At 40.7% G+C, this 15,565-nt stretch overlaps 1 protein-coding gene across 1 annotated transcript; it reads left to right on the forward strand.

Annotated features, from left to right (window-relative positions):
- The first annotated feature begins 5,989 nt into the window (after nucleotides 1-5,989).
- On the forward strand, nucleotides 5,990-12,689 carry LOC143149857 (uncharacterized). Its single transcript, XM_076317604.1, has 3 exons — nucleotides 5,990-6,505; nucleotides 9,958-10,125; nucleotides 11,230-12,689. Exons 1-3 carry the CDS (start codon nucleotides 6,451-6,453, stop codon nucleotides 11,442-11,444), a joined length of 438 nt encoding a protein of 145 aa, XP_076173719.1. The 5' UTR covers nucleotides 5,990-6,450; the 3' UTR covers nucleotides 11,445-12,689.
- The last annotated feature ends 2,876 nt before the right edge of the window (nucleotides 12,690-15,565 follow it).

Genomic DNA, 15,565 nt, shown 5'->3' on the forward strand with positions numbered 1-15,565 from the left:
ATTCTCGAACCTATATTCGTTACGTCCTATTTATTCGTTTCGGTGATCGCTGCACGCCATTAAGATCTGGCAACAGTTTTAACATTTGCTTCGTATAAAAAATTAAGTAACCCCACCCTGTTCCGATAAAATTATATTTTTTTAAATTTACGATTCTTTCGAATTATTACTATTCCTTGCGCGAAGCTTTCTGGAAAGTATGGTCTGGATTTCACGATGTGGAGGGGGGAGGGTAGTAACGCGTCAAACCGATGTGACCGAGTAACCTCGCTTAATTTTCTCGAAAATTTCTACCGCGACTGATTCTTTTACTCGCATATGCGATACCGCTCGTAATTATTCGAACAATACGAATTTTGAACTTTATCTTCGAAATCCATGAAATTATTTTACGATTATTATTTGGACCTACGAATAACTTGCTTCTCGGATAATAAGACTCGATTCTATTATCCACGTGTCGTGAATGTAAATTTAAACGAATCTATCGACCCGATATCAATTGGAGTGCCCGCGAGTAACGTTCAGCGTGTAACGTTCCTCGTGTACGTGATTCAAAAAATGTCAGATAGTCGATATAAGAATCGGATCGGATACTTACTATGTAGAACATAATCATCGAAGACGTGTCAGGGACTCGCTATGTTGCTAAATATGTTAAATGTTAGGTGCGATAAGTGACGCGAAATGAAAATGAGACCGCAAACGCGATGCATACGAGAAATTAACACACATACATTTTTATCGATACCTTAAATCTACGTGTGTGTATGTGTGTGAATTTTTCGAAGGTAAAGAAAGTAACTAATTACGTAAATTGTACGTATTTAAAATATTTTCATGGATTATGTTTTGAAAACGGTTATCTAAATTTTAACTTCGTCGATAGAAAGAAAATTATTTACATAGGTATGTTGTGCATTCACCGATGTAAATACAATCGCAAACTTTTTGATTAAAAATTATTTAAGGAGGTATAGGAAGTATTCCATCGCTTGTCTTGGAATTGAAATTGTAAATCGATAGAAACAGTTTATAAATTCCAAGTGATAAATAATAAAATTCAGTGACGGTAATACCAACTATTTGATTTTTATGTCCCGTTTATCTAATTGCAAACGAGTAAAAATAAAATGTAAAAGAGATTGAAGGTTATTGATAAATTACTAATAATAGATTAGTAATATGTCAATTATTATTCGTTGGTAAACGGTTAATTATTGGAAGTCTTCGTTGTCGCGGTATCGATAAATTGAAAGAAAATGTAAAGATGTAGACACGGATAAATGAAATCGTAACGATGAACACGCAAACCAGCGACATCTCTTCGACCATCACGTGCTGAAAATAGACTGATTTGTGAATCGTTTTTGCAATAGAACCTCCATTATCCGAATTAGCAGAAAGACATGATTGTTCGTGCAAGAGAATTTTTGTATAATAGAACAGTCGTGTCCCTGGCGTCGATCAATCCATATTTCCGGTACAATGGCGTAAGAGTTGATAATACAAATAAAAAATTAATGTAAAAAAACGACTTTCGTACAAATTTACAAGTCCTGTATAATTTTTATTCTAGGAACAATTTTCGTACAAATTTACAAGTCCTGTGTAATTTTTATTCGAAAAACGACTTTCGTATAAATTTACAAGTCCTGTGTAATTTTTATTCTAGAAACAATTTTCATACAAATTTACAAGTCCTGTGTAATTTTTATTCTAGAAACAATTTTCATACAAATTTACAAGTCCTGTGTAATTTTTATACAAATTTACAAGTCCTGTGTAATTTTTATTCGAAAAATGATTTCCATACAAATTTACAAGTCCTGTGTAATTTTTATTCTAGAAACAATTTTTATACAAATTTACAAGTCCTGTGTAATTTTTATTCTAGAAACAATTTTCGTACAAATTTACAAGTCCCGTGTAATTTTTATTCGAAAAACGATTTCCGTACAAATTTACAAGTCCTGTGTAATTTTTATTCTAGAAACAATTTTCCTACAAATTTACAAGTCCTGTATAATTTTTATTCCGAATTGCGCAAGCTTTTTTTATTTAAAAAATACACTCCCCTAGTACCTGAAAATATTTTCGTTAAAGACATTCTGATTTTTCGTGAAAACATTTCCAAAGCCACTGATCCCAATTTCCTCGATAACTCGCACTTTTACCCATATTGTATTACGTCTTTGTACTTACAATCACATGTATCTATATCTACATTATTATTACGTAAAAACAACACTAAAACATCCACGCCCACATTCTCAGTTCGAACGGTACAACATTCGAATAATATCGAAAAACTAAAGTACATTTTTTATTCGCGAAGCGAAACGTAGGTTTCTCGAAACGAAAAAATATAAAGCTCAAAGGGAAGAAACTATTCAACTCGACTTTGTTTATTGTTTTATACATACACACCGCTTGTATCGCAAACTACCTGCTAAAAAATGTCATTTCGTTTCTACAATTTTATACTTACCAAATCGAGGGTTCTGCTAGCTCGATTGAAATATTACACCTACATCGATGATAATTGAATTACAAAAATAATATCCACTAACGCAAACTCGAAAAAAAAAAATGCTACCCTCCCTGGTCCCCGCGTGTCATCAACTTCCTTCGAGAATCGCCTCGTGCACTCTTCGTTCACGGTTGGTAAGCCTAAATAAGAAGGAATCTACTTGTGTGTATACGGTAGGTACACGTGGCGAGTTCAATGGTTCTCCCGGGATCGGTTTTCATCGCGATAAACGGAAACGGGTTGTGTTATAACAAACGGTTATATCGGTGGTCCGGCGACAACGTGGAAGTGTCCACCTTCCACGGTTCCTTTCCGCGTATTGTTCGCGTGCGACATATTATACGAGCTTCCATGACATTTCATGACGTTCAGTGTGTCACAGGAAAAGGGATATTATCCACTTAGCGTGTTCCAAACCGCCACTTTAGGCTCCATTTGAACATAAAGCTCTTCGTACCGCCCACGGCCTTCCCCATTTAACGTACTGCCCTGCCTTATCCGTCAAAACAATCGTACCTTTTTATTATCGTCGAATAAAGGATCTCTTGCTTACGCCACATTGTCCCCGAGAAGTTAAGATACTTGGTATTCTTCCTCCTTTCGTGTGGAAACCAACGAATCGGGGAAGCCGAGTTTATAGAGGGTGATTGCGGAAACTGGGGCGGATTGTATCTCCTCTCTAAATGGGGGACGGAGAAAATTTGTCGAAGGGAGGTTCAACGACTCGAGGAGGAATATCTTTTCACGATGTATTCCTTTCGAGCAGTAGCGTGTACCTTCTTCTTGAATAAAACCTGTGTATATTGTTTCTAGGTGAATCGATCCTCTTTGTTCACCGAGAGACCGAGAACGAACAGGAGGATGTTTCACGTGATATTTCGATACTTTATCGTGGAGGTGCACGCAGGAAATCGACATTTCAGATGCGTGGACTCATTTTTATGGAACGTGGGATACGAGTGCAGTTTGTTTATTGAAGAGACCTATGGAAAATCCAATGAACCGAAAGTAACCAAATGACCGATGCACTGTACTGGTTTTATGTACTATTTAATGATACGTAGTACGTATTAAACGATACGTAGAACGTGTGCCATTTTATTTTATATAGTACCATGTGGCATTTTATGGTACACGATAAATGTGCCATTTCGTAGTACACGGTGCGTGTACGAAAATCGTTTGTCTTCGTGAAAGCACCGGGAACTGTGTATCAAATTATTCTTCCTCGTGTAATACGTTTCATTCGAATATCCCGTCACTGTTCTAACGTCACGAGCGGTTGCTACGTCATTTTGTTGGTAATTTAAATTGGATCGTGGTTGTAACGGAACGTCGTCGAAGATAGAAGAGAACAGGGATTAAAGAAAAGTGTGGTTCCTTCGGAGGTAAAATTTATTCCAATATTTCGTATATGTTGTTTCGTGCAATAACGCTCTGTAGAAAATAATTCGAACTTGAGGATAAATACAAGACGATTCGAGCACGATTATTTAAATTCGATAGTGTATTTCAGTCGGTTTGAAGATAAAAAAGGTAATAATGAAGACACGTGTTTGAAGACCTTTTTCATATAGTACGTAAACATTTTCTTTCGAAAAGGTTAAAGGTACTGTTAATATTTTTTTCCGTTAAGGATGTACTATAATAGTCTTTTTTACGATCAGATAAATTGGCTCGGTATCGTATAATATACACATTACATAGCAAAGTCGATCTAACCTTGACATAGTACTTCCAGACGTAGTATTTTCTTCTTTTATTGTAAATTGTTACAAATACATGCAAGCATAAAGTTTTCCATCCGAGGAGGGCTACGTTACTTTATATTTAATACGTTATCCTTCAATAAATAACGATTGCTACAAATTGTTATCACCCAAGATTACCAAACAATATCTGTATTCAAACCTGTGGTTAAAAATATCTTCCATACAAAAGTCGAGAGTAAAAAACTATAAATAATCCTGAGCTGATCTTTCAATTGTTACAAAAGGGGATCCAAACGCGAGGTCGAAACGTTTAAGATATCGGTATATATATATTTAAACACGTGCTGGAGGACGGGCGCCATAAAATACAGAGGGTGAAAAAACTACGTAACTATTACAGAAAGATACGGACAACTCGACCACCTCTCTATCAATTATTAACGATATAACAACTTTGAAAGTATGTCGGGCGTTAAAATTCCCTTTCATTTTCAACGCGAAATCTCTTCCAAAAAGTTTTTAAACTTTGTTACTTGTGAACCTAAAATAATCGTCCTGTATTCGCTCGTACCCAAGAGGGTTGCAATCGCGTGCGGGAAAAGTTTTACCACAAAAAGTCCCTTTCCCTTTCAAGGGGAAACTTCTTCCAAAAAGTTTCTAAACCTTTCTACTCGCGAAGAAAGATTCAAACTACTCGTATCCCACATTTGGGAGATCTGTGCTACAAATACACCTAAAATAATCATCCCTTATTCGCTCGTATCCAAGACGAAGTGAAAGTATCTTGAGTGCAATATTTTCTCGTCCCTTTTACAAAAAGAAAATTCTTGCAAAAAGATTCAAACTACTCATAACCTACATTTGGGAGTTCTGTGCTACAAATACCCCTAAAATAATCATTCTCTATTCTCTCGTACCCAAGAAAGTTGTAATAACGAGCGAAAAAAGTTTTACTCCAAAAATTTCCTTTTCTTTTCAGAGAAAAACTTTTTCCAAAAAGTTTCCAAACCTTTCTACTCGCGAAGAAAGCTTCCAACTACTCATAACCTATACTTGGGAGCTCCGTGCTACAAATACACCTAAAATAATCCTCCTCTATTCGCTCGTACCCAAGAAGGTTGTAATAACGAGCGAAAAAAGTTTTACTCCAAAAATTCCCTTTTCTTTTCAGAGAAAAACTTTTTCCAAAAAGTTTCCAAACCTTTCTACTCGCGAAGAAAGATTCCAACTACTCATAACCTACATTTGGTATCTCCGTGCTACAAATACACGAAAAGTAATCCTCCTCTATTCGCTCGTACCCAAAAAAGTTGTAATCACGAGCGAAAAAAGTTTTATTCCAAAAAGTTTCCAAACCTTTCTACTCGCGAAGAAAGATTCCAACTACTCATAACCTACATTTGATATCTCCGTGCTACAAATACCCCGAAAATAATCCTCCTCTATTCGCTCGTACCCAAAAGACTAAGTAATCGGTAGCTGGAAAATGTTTCACGCGCGTTGAATCTGTTCTCCGTGTTGTATTATGAACGGGTCCGCGCGAAACGGAATCCGTGCGCTTACGCGCGGCAAGCAATCTCGGTCAGCGTCCCTTCTCCCGGTCCGTCAAAAATATTGATTCGGTGGTAGCGGTGGGCACCGGTGGAATCTGCCCGGCGCTCGTCGAGGTGGTCAGTAGCAATCAGCATCGAAACTTTCCCTCGAGCTGCGCGGCTAGATCGTTTGGGCCTTGGGCTGTTCGTTGACGAGAACACGTTTCGTACCGCGCGTCTCGCCCCGTCTTGCCAGCAACAGCGGCCACCACGGTGTGGTTCCACGCGCGCAATTACGTATAGTACTCGCGGTTCCGTTCTCTACTGGCGAGGATCGTCGCCTTAGTCGCGGGCTTGCGCTGCAATCGCATCGAGCGACGAACAGCGAGCGTGAACAGTGCTTCAGCAGCTCTCGAGGCCGAATGGTTGGCCTCGCCAACCCCTGATCCGGTCGTTGTTCTGTCTCTCTTTCTCTCTCTATCTATCTATCTATCTCTCTTTCTCTTTTTGTCTCTGTCTCTGTCTCTATCTCGCTCTCGGTGGCTCCCTCCGGTCTCACGACACCTTGAGCGCCGCCCGGTCGCGTGCAGGACTACTTGGGTGACCGCGGGAAGGACTCGTTGGATCGTTGAAGGATATACCCCATAATCGTGCAAGGATACAGACGCCAACCATGAGGCGCGCTCACGTCCTCCTCGTCTGCCTGTTGGTCGTCCTCGATTTTTATGGTAAGCGTGCACCCGTCGTGTCTGGGGTAACCATGGTTCAACGATCCCCCGAGGGGTGGGTTTTAGCAAAACTGGCCGCGCTATCGATCCCGGTTTCCTTCGCCACAGACCTAGCTTCCCTCGATGACTAAGGTAAATGTCCCGATCGTCGACATACTTTTTAGACAACTTCGAAACGGTTACTGACAACCGAGGGGGGGAACACTTTTCGATCGCGTCGGTGCCATGGAACCTTTTACGGGGGTACGAACTGTATATTTTCCATTTTTTGTTTTCTCTCGCTTCTCCTCGACCACGATAGTTTATCTTTTATTTGAATTTTCAAGGGGCAAGTGAACGGTGTGGCTGTACGGGGGACATCGTAGGATCCACGAGTGTAACGAGAAACGTAGCGATCGAGATTTTTATGCGAACTTTGTAACATCGAAGGGGAATTGTTCGTCATTTTTCGTAATTTCGATCGTGGGAACGATTCAGCGATTTTTTCGGTCGTGACGAAAATAACTATTACAGTGTTGCTACGGATTATTGATTGGATTTTACGGTTTACCGAAAATAGGGAACGTAACGACTCTACCGAACTGTTGACAATCGTATCGACGATTACCTCTATGAATCGAATCGGAAGTGACTGTAACTGGGCTAGTGTCTACATTAGGTGCATTTATCTTATCCTCGTCGAGAGTGAAATTGTAAATATTCCTGATCATCAACGATTCGTCTTGAGTACAATACGTCGATACGTTCGCAAAGTGTAACAACAACACCGCTCGAAAGTATTTAAATATATCGTTGCGTGTACATTCGATAAAAGAGAAAATAGAGTAAACCGTAACATAATTGATCATCGTGTACACCCAATTGTTGTTTTCTTGTTACGCGTATATAAAATCTTGTCACTTTAATTCGTAGATAAGACTACTATTATTTTTTTAATACTTTTAGCGGTAGGGCACGTGAGAAACGTTTATTACTATTTTTTATTCTCGTACTCGTCATCGAACACTTACCGAGGGACGTTCAACCCCGAAAATTGTTACGGTAGCGGTGTCATTAATCGTAATTTTCAGCTATACAAAATTTTCTTCGATAATGGAACAACATATCTCGTATAATTTCGACCGTTAAATTTAAATTCCATTCAGGGTTGTTCTTTCCAACTCTTCGGTATACATATCGCGGCTAAAAGTGAATCAAGTTACTTCCTCGTTCGAGAGGTGTCGAGTGTTCGAGGCGTAGTACTAGTGTGGCGACCGATTTAACAATGATCGCGGAAATGTACAATATTATGATTGCTCGTCGAGTCGATCGTCAGGGCGGTTGAAGCAAGGCGAAATTGTCGAAACTATAACGTTCGAAACTAGCACGCTCCATTTGGAAATTTTCCTAAATATTTCGAACGCGATGTATCGATTAATTCTTGTAAATTCTCCGATAAATTTACTCGGATGAATCTTAACAATTTTGCGTTCTCGACCCTCGAAAGTTACCGAACTGCTCGTTAATTTACCCCATCGATTTAAAACATCCACTTCTCGAGCAAAATTTAATTTTCAACGAGCAAAATTCTACTTTTTACTCCTTATTTTTGACGCGTTGTCGCTCGTTGTAAAATCCGATCAAACGTCGAGATATTCTCGCCAATTTATAAATATTAATGTCACGAAGTATTATCAATTCGCAGTAGGTCGTTCCCAGTTTGCGTTGCTTTAATAAGAAACCCTCGGCTTCTTCTGTTCTGTAATTACGATTACGAAGGTCTCTACGAGTGACCACGAACGATCGTAGAAGCAAGATTTGGGTGTGCAGACAGCCCGAGTAAATTTATCGGGCGGTGTGTCTTTCTGGGGCAGGTAGCTGCATTGATTTTTATATCGCGTAGGGTCACGGGGACAATGAACCCTTCCGCGATGTTTTCCACACTCGAGCAACACGACCCAATTGATAAACTTCGTTTTTGATGGCCACGTTGACGAAGCATTGAAAAATATTTAACGCGTATTTTCAATACATCGAACGATTTTCGAGAGTTGGAGAACTACCCTCAAATTTCTGAACGAAATAATTAGTTCAATTTCTTGAGAACCGATCGAGATGGAAAAACGTGAACGTATAATATGGTTCGAATAAAAATTACCCAATCGTAGCACCAAACTAACCAATCGAATCAGATGTGATCTGATAATATTTTTTTCGTACTGTATTATCGTGCGTTGAAAACGAATTTGTTGTCGTATTAAAAATTGTTCATCGTCCCCATTGATCGTCCAGAAATTGAATGATCGAATATTTTTTATCCCAGTTTTCAACTCATGAAACGTAAATATCGCACGATAAAAGAAATATCGATATAATATTATTCAATGCTCTATTTGTGTAACGAGTTTAATCGGAAACAGAAATTGTCGAAGGTTTTTTATACGGAGCGCGAAGTTTCTCGGAATTTATCAAGCGTTTCATAACTGAAATCTCTGACAACGTTCGTCAATTCGAAGCTGTCGAATGTTGACCTATATAAACACAAGAGGACATTTACGCAACGAATCGGCGAACGCGGGAACTGATACACGTTGAAATCTAACGTTTAAAAAACAAATTGTATGTTTGTCCCCTCGGTGTAGGTCGTTTGATCGTCGCGTTATCGCCATTACACGATGACCTCTTCTATCAGTCGCTCGATTCAACTTGAAACTCCATCTGTTTCGAACTGTTAGGAATGTAATTTTGTATACAAATGGTCAGTGACTCTGTTAGAAATTATTCTTCAAAGTTCCGGTCGTTTCCTTTCGAATACGTAGGAACAACGTTGACGAGTTGTCGTTGAAGAGCAATCGATACAGAGAGTATTTTTAACCGCGTAAATTGGGGACTCTTCTGATAATTTAATATTTAAATATCGTGCAGGTATTTCGAATATTACGAAGGAACGTAAAGGAATAGTAAAGTATTTCAATACCGCTATTCGAACATTCGAGTATTTAAATATAATTATTCGAGTAATAGAAAAAAAGTACAATGAACCGAGTAATAGAAAAAAAGTACAATGAACTTCATTTATACGACCACATGACTCTACTCGAGTAGCACGAATATCGAAACATTCAATCGGTGTACAAAATACTCGAATACCGTTCGAGTAGTCGAGAGTTGAACTTGTATTCGAATTATATTCGTTGAATATTCGAATCACCAAAGTGTTCGAGTAGTATTCGAATTGTATTCGTCGAATATTCGAATCACCAAAGTGTTCGAGTAGTATTCGAATTGTATTCGTCGAATATTCGAATCACCAAAGTGTTCGAGTAGTATTCGAATTGTATTCGTCGAATATTCGAATCTCCGAAGTGTTCGAATATTCGAATACGGACAAATTCGTCAAGTAATCCCTATCCTGATGCGAACGCGATCTTCGACCGATGATTAATTTCTGAAATATTGTTACAACGTTTCAGGTACACACGGGATGCAATGTTACTTGTGTAACAGCCACAATGACAGTCGATGCGCCGACAAACAACCTCCGGATGCCCTTAAAAAAGATTGCTCCGATCTCAAGGACGGCGCAAAGTATACGATGTGCCGAAAGATTACTCAAGTCATTGAGTTTAGCGTTAATGGACGTAAGTAATACACAAGTTGTTTCATTACGGCAACACAAGCACCTTTGTAATCATTTTCGACGAATTCCATAAATACCTCGTTCAGAATCCTTTGGTCGACCGCTCGCACGAATTCTGCGTATAATAAATTGATACGAGTAGCGAGTACAGTGACAGTAAATTCGATAGTAAGTTTAGTAGGATTTTGTGGAACGCCGAATAGCAATACAACAATCCACCGCAGCAAGCTATCTGCATTAACCCAGATTAATACAGCACCCTCATTATTCTATAGAAAGCCACCACGCATTGTCGAGCATGCTACTGCAGCTTGATTAGTACAATACGTATACCGCACTACGGTAGTCCGATTCGTACATCGCAATATAGAAACATACGTACCGTCCTATTAACTAAACAATTTCGAGGTATTCGGTTTCGTAGTTTGCACGTTCGTTCGAATTACCATTTGTCGGTACTCGAGCGTAGAATTCCCGCGCGGGCCTTCTACGAGAGATAATCGAGAGAAGTCGGAAGTCGTTTGCTTGGCAAGAGAAACGATAAAAGATCTGGAAATAGTGGGATCGCTTGAAACGTATCTCGCTACTGGCTGAACGTCTGAGCGTAACTAATCCACGACAAGATATATTCGTCCGAGGTTACCTATTAGCCGCGGTCAGGTTACTCTCGACACATCGGTCATTTTACGATACGCAAGAGCCTCTCGATGTAAATACTCGTACGATCGTTTACGCAACATGGCCGCCACGGGAGCACCAGTAGTATCCTTAACTGTTTAAACAAATTGTCGATTCGAATGAACCAAGTTCAGTAACGGAAATTCTCCTTCTGTTGCAGAATCTAACGTCTCTCTATTAATTCGAGACTCTATCGTAGCGTTCGCGATGACGGATCGAACATTGGATCTACCGGCGCGGGTCATTAACGACCTGCGTGGGTCTTTATTGGCCCGCGTGGGTCTTTATTGACCCGCGTGGGTCATAATTGGCCCGGACGCTTGGCCGGGTCCTTTGAAAGGCTAAAATCATTTTCCACGTTGGTCGAAATCATTTTTCACATGAGATTGCCGCGAATCTTTAATCGATCGTGAGTGTTTTCGTACAGTTCCAGCTGACACCCGGGTCATAAGAGGTTGCGGATGGGACGAATCAAACTACAAAGGGAAGTGTTACCAACGGAGCGGTTTCGGTGGTCGTCAGGAGGTCTGCTCGTGTTTGACGGACTACTGCAACGCGGCGACGCCGAGCGTGCTACTCCCGAAATCCTTGATCCTCACGTGTATACTGGGCAGCTTTCTGCTGGCGTTCATCCGTAATTAGTTCCGAGAATTTTACCACAACTCCCGAACAGCCGACGAAAAAAGGGGGATGCGTTCGAGATCGTTAGTACCTTAACACAGCAGCTTCGACCTCGCATACTCGAGAAACGGAAAGAGACGACGACGACGACGACGACAATGACAACGGGACAATGGATTCCAGAGGAAGTACCTACTCTCCTTTGATCTCTTGTCGCTGATAAGAGGTGCGCGCGGGGAAACGAGCCGAGCAGCCATTTATTTTTAGTTTTATTTTTTTTTTATTTATTTTTTTTTTTGTTTTCGTTTCTTGTTTTCACCCTTTGTTTCGAACGCGAAAAGATTTTTACGTTGTACACTTGGAGAATTGAACTGCCGGCGATCTCGAAGATGTGTACCTATTTGGTGAAAGAAGCGGAGGACCCGCCCCCGACGGGAGGGGGGAGGGCGCGCAATTTTTAATTCCGAAATCGTAGAGACGGCGACTTCCTCCTGTCCATACGATCGAACGGTTATACGTAGCTTAGAGAAAATGTGCACGCTGTTCCTGATCACCTGTCCGTTTTCGAAACGATGCGCGTCGAGAACGCTCACGCGCATGCGCCCAGGCGGGGAGAAATTTCTTTTTTTCGTCGACGATACCCGTCGTACACGGTTAAATCGCGAGTCGGGACCGCGAAACGAATTGTAACCAAAGAACTACACCATCGAAGATAATCGAAAGAGTATGCACACACGCGCACGCACACACATACACACACACACACAGACAGACAGACATATACACAAAAGAGTAGAATACGCGCAAAATTAATCGCCAACGAGCCCGCACAATATTCGCGCCCGAAATTTTCGTCAGACCGTGTCGTTGATGTTGGTAACGCGTTGTCCAATCAACGATACCAAAATTTACGCATAACTTACGCGAATGTTCGCCATTTTTTACCGAACATACCCGTATAGGGATACAGGAACAGTATGTTTTTCATACTTTTTGCAAAAAACAGCCTGGCGATCGTTCCTCGATCATGCATATAATCCTTCTTGGAAAAGTTCAACTTAGATGCTGAAGGTGTGACGATGGTCACATTGTGTTCACTCGACAATTTTCTCTGCGTAGAGCTTAAGAATGATATTACGCACGCAACGATCGCGCAACGTGTTTCACCGTGCCCCGTCGCGTCGAATACACGCGCCGGGGAAACATCTGTACGATATGATTTTGTGCGAAGCGAGGAAAATATATCAGGGTTGTCGTTGCGAAGAATGTGAATTTCTCTTATTTACCCCAACAATCCCGAGCGGAACGGATCGTCTCGAAGTGATACCGTTTCTCGAATCAATTTCGAACGTTCACGATGTATTATATCGGGGTACACGAGAACTGGGAACTATGTCTCCGAATGAAAATTAAAATCGGAATTTCTTAACCCTTTGAGAGCTATGGACGTGTATCCACGTCCTGAGAAAGTTACCGGTGTTGACTATGAACGTGTATATGCGTCCTGAGGAAGTTATCGGTGTTGACTATGAACGCATATATGCGTCCTGAGAAAGTGACCGGCGTTGACTATGGACTTATATATACGTCCTGAGAAAGTTACCGATGTTGACTCTGAACGTATATATACGTCCTAAGGAAGTTATCGGTGTTGACTATGAACGTGTATACGCGTTCTGCGAAAGCTATCGATGTTGACTATGAACGTGTATATGCATCTTGAGAAAGCTATCAGTCTGGACTATGAACGTATACATGCGCCCTGAAAAAGTTACCGGCGTTGACTATGGACGTACATATGCGTCCTGAGAATATTGGCGGTGTTGACTATGGACGTATATATGCGCCCTGAGAAAGTTACCGGTGTTGACTATGAACGTATATATGCGTCCTGAGAAAGTTACCGGTGTTGACTATGAACGTATATATGCGCCCTGAGAAAGCTATCGATGTTGACTATGAACGTGTATATACGTCCTGAGAAAGCTATCGGTGTGGACTATAAATGCATATGTGCTCGAAAATAACTTTCTGATATTATTTCATTCGGTGTGAAAGGATTATAATTAGAACGTAGTTGCACCTTGTAGATTCGATCGACAAAGTTCGCATTAGTAACGAAATATTCTATCCCCAGCAATCGGAACCACTGGACCCGTGAAGTTTACACTTTGACCGCAAATGTTCAGTACGCAAAAGGTTAAAAAGGTTATTTCGCTGTTAGTCGGAATTTCATATAGGCTGTTCGGAAAGTCATTTCGTTTTTTTTTTTTGGTAAAAATGAAACACGATTTTTTTATGTGTATAAACATTTTATTAAATTATATATTCCCCATTTTGGAAAACGAAATTACTCTCCGAACAACCCAATATTATAAACCAACGACTGGTAGCATTGAAGTCGCGAAAACGCATTTTACAGGACCGGAAGATGATCTCTTACATCTCGAACGTCCTTTGGAAACACTCTTTTACCTCCCTACAGTAGATCTTCCCAAGGCACGAACAATTTTTCGTTACCGAATTTTCTAACAATTTCAAAGACCAGAGAATCGAAAATTCTGAAAATTCAAGATTCTGTACGCATAAAGTTACGTACAATCTCAACAAAGAGAAAAATGTGTGCCCACAGAGGATTAAGTATAAAATAACAGTTATTATATAATAATAGTAGACATCCGTAGAAACGTGGATCGCGTACGACAGTTTTTGTATTTACTCCTCGAGTAGGTCAAAAATGTAGAAAATACACCGTTGAATAATTATTTATTCAATCCAGGAAGAACCTTTTTTCGACCGAAACTCGATCTAACAACCCGGTGTAAACATCGAGGACATTTCGTCGAGTGTATCAAATAATCGTAGAATCTTTTCGGTTCTTTTCGTGTAGAATTTCACGAGGGCCCGACATTGCGCGAGATAACCAGCTAAATCGCGTTCAGACGATCGAATCGTGTGTGTTTCGTACGCGAAACCGGCCGCGAGCCGTGCGTCAAATTTTTTCTCCCGTTTCATTGTTCCGTGGCAATAATTTTTGTTTCGGTGTCAATGGTCAGTAATCTGCCATTTTTCATCGCGGCGTTTCATTGAATTCTTCCGTTCCGTGGAATACCATTCGATTTTCAATATGTACATACGTTTCGTTGTTTCTCGTTTGTAAGGGATCGCGACCGGTTCCCCGTGGGATTGCACGTTACGCGAAGGAGAACGACAAGAGAACACATGCATCCGTCGATTCGAAATAATAAAGGTTCGAAGTGATCGCGTGAACTCGTCGATCGATTCGCAGGTTCTCTTCGATACAGGCTCGCGTGTCGCAAACGTTAACGGTTTAAATCTTGTTCTTTGTCCACTTTTTCCACCGTGCTCGTTCGTTCGACTAAAATATGATATCGCCTCGTTGGCCGACGCCACGGCGGATGAAGGCTCGCGTTCCATGACGTATCCCTCGTTGCACGCCACGCTCGCCGATCGTCGAACGCAACCGGTTCGCTCGTGAACATTCAAAGAATTTTTCATCGTTGCATCAGGTAATGTCCGAAATTGTTGAAAATTTCCGAGCGATACGCTCGAACGTACACGCGTAGGTTAGAAACGCGTGAAACGACACCCGATGTAGCGGCTACGTTCGTTCCGTACGTGTAAACGACGATTAGCGAGATTCTCGTTAAGAGTTACTTATTTCGTTTTAGTCGGATAGATGATACGATATTGCGTCGACGCTCGAGGAGCTGACATTACGCCGAGAAAGAGAGGTAAACGTTGAAGTTGCAACTGGAGAACGAAAATTACGGACTTCCGTGAGAAGTTGCAACCACGGATAATGATATCAGGTTATCCGATAAGTGATGCGAATATTTTTCTACTTACGAGAAGAACGGAACGAAACAATTTATTCGCGATTGCTCGTTTTCCCCCTTCCTTGATTCGCTTACTCGTCTTTGTGAAAATTCACTTTGACGGTATCTTCTGTACCTTTTGTATAGGAAACAATTTGGGCGAAAAATTGAGGGCTTTTTTTTTTTTTTTTAATTTTTCCTTTGCGAAACTGTAACTGGAGCGGAAGATTAATAGACACTGACCTTGCGTAATATAGTTTAATCGCGCGAGTCTTCGACGTGAAACGATCGCAGTACGCGGTG

The sequence above is a fragment of the Ptiloglossa arizonensis genome, chromosome 1, assembly GCF_051014685.1.
Source record: "Ptiloglossa arizonensis isolate GNS036 chromosome 1, iyPtiAriz1_principal, whole genome shotgun sequence".
Taxonomy (NCBI): Eukaryota; Metazoa; Arthropoda; class Insecta; order Hymenoptera; family Colletidae; genus Ptiloglossa; species Ptiloglossa arizonensis.

Bases quoted from the DNA above. Each gene is read 5' to 3' on its own strand.
- LOC143149857 (XM_076317604.1), top strand. From the start codon at position 6,451: ATGAGGCGCGCTCACGTCCTCCTCGTCTGCCTGTTGGTCGTCCTCGAT. The intron at 6,506-9,957 runs GTAAGCGTGCAC...ACAACGTTTCAG, and splicing joins GGTCGTCCTCGATTTTTATG to GTACACACGGGATGCAATGT. The intron at 10,126-11,229 runs GTAAGTAATACA...GTTTTCGTACAG, and splicing joins TGAGTTTAGCGTTAATGGAC to TTCCAGCTGACACCCGGGTC.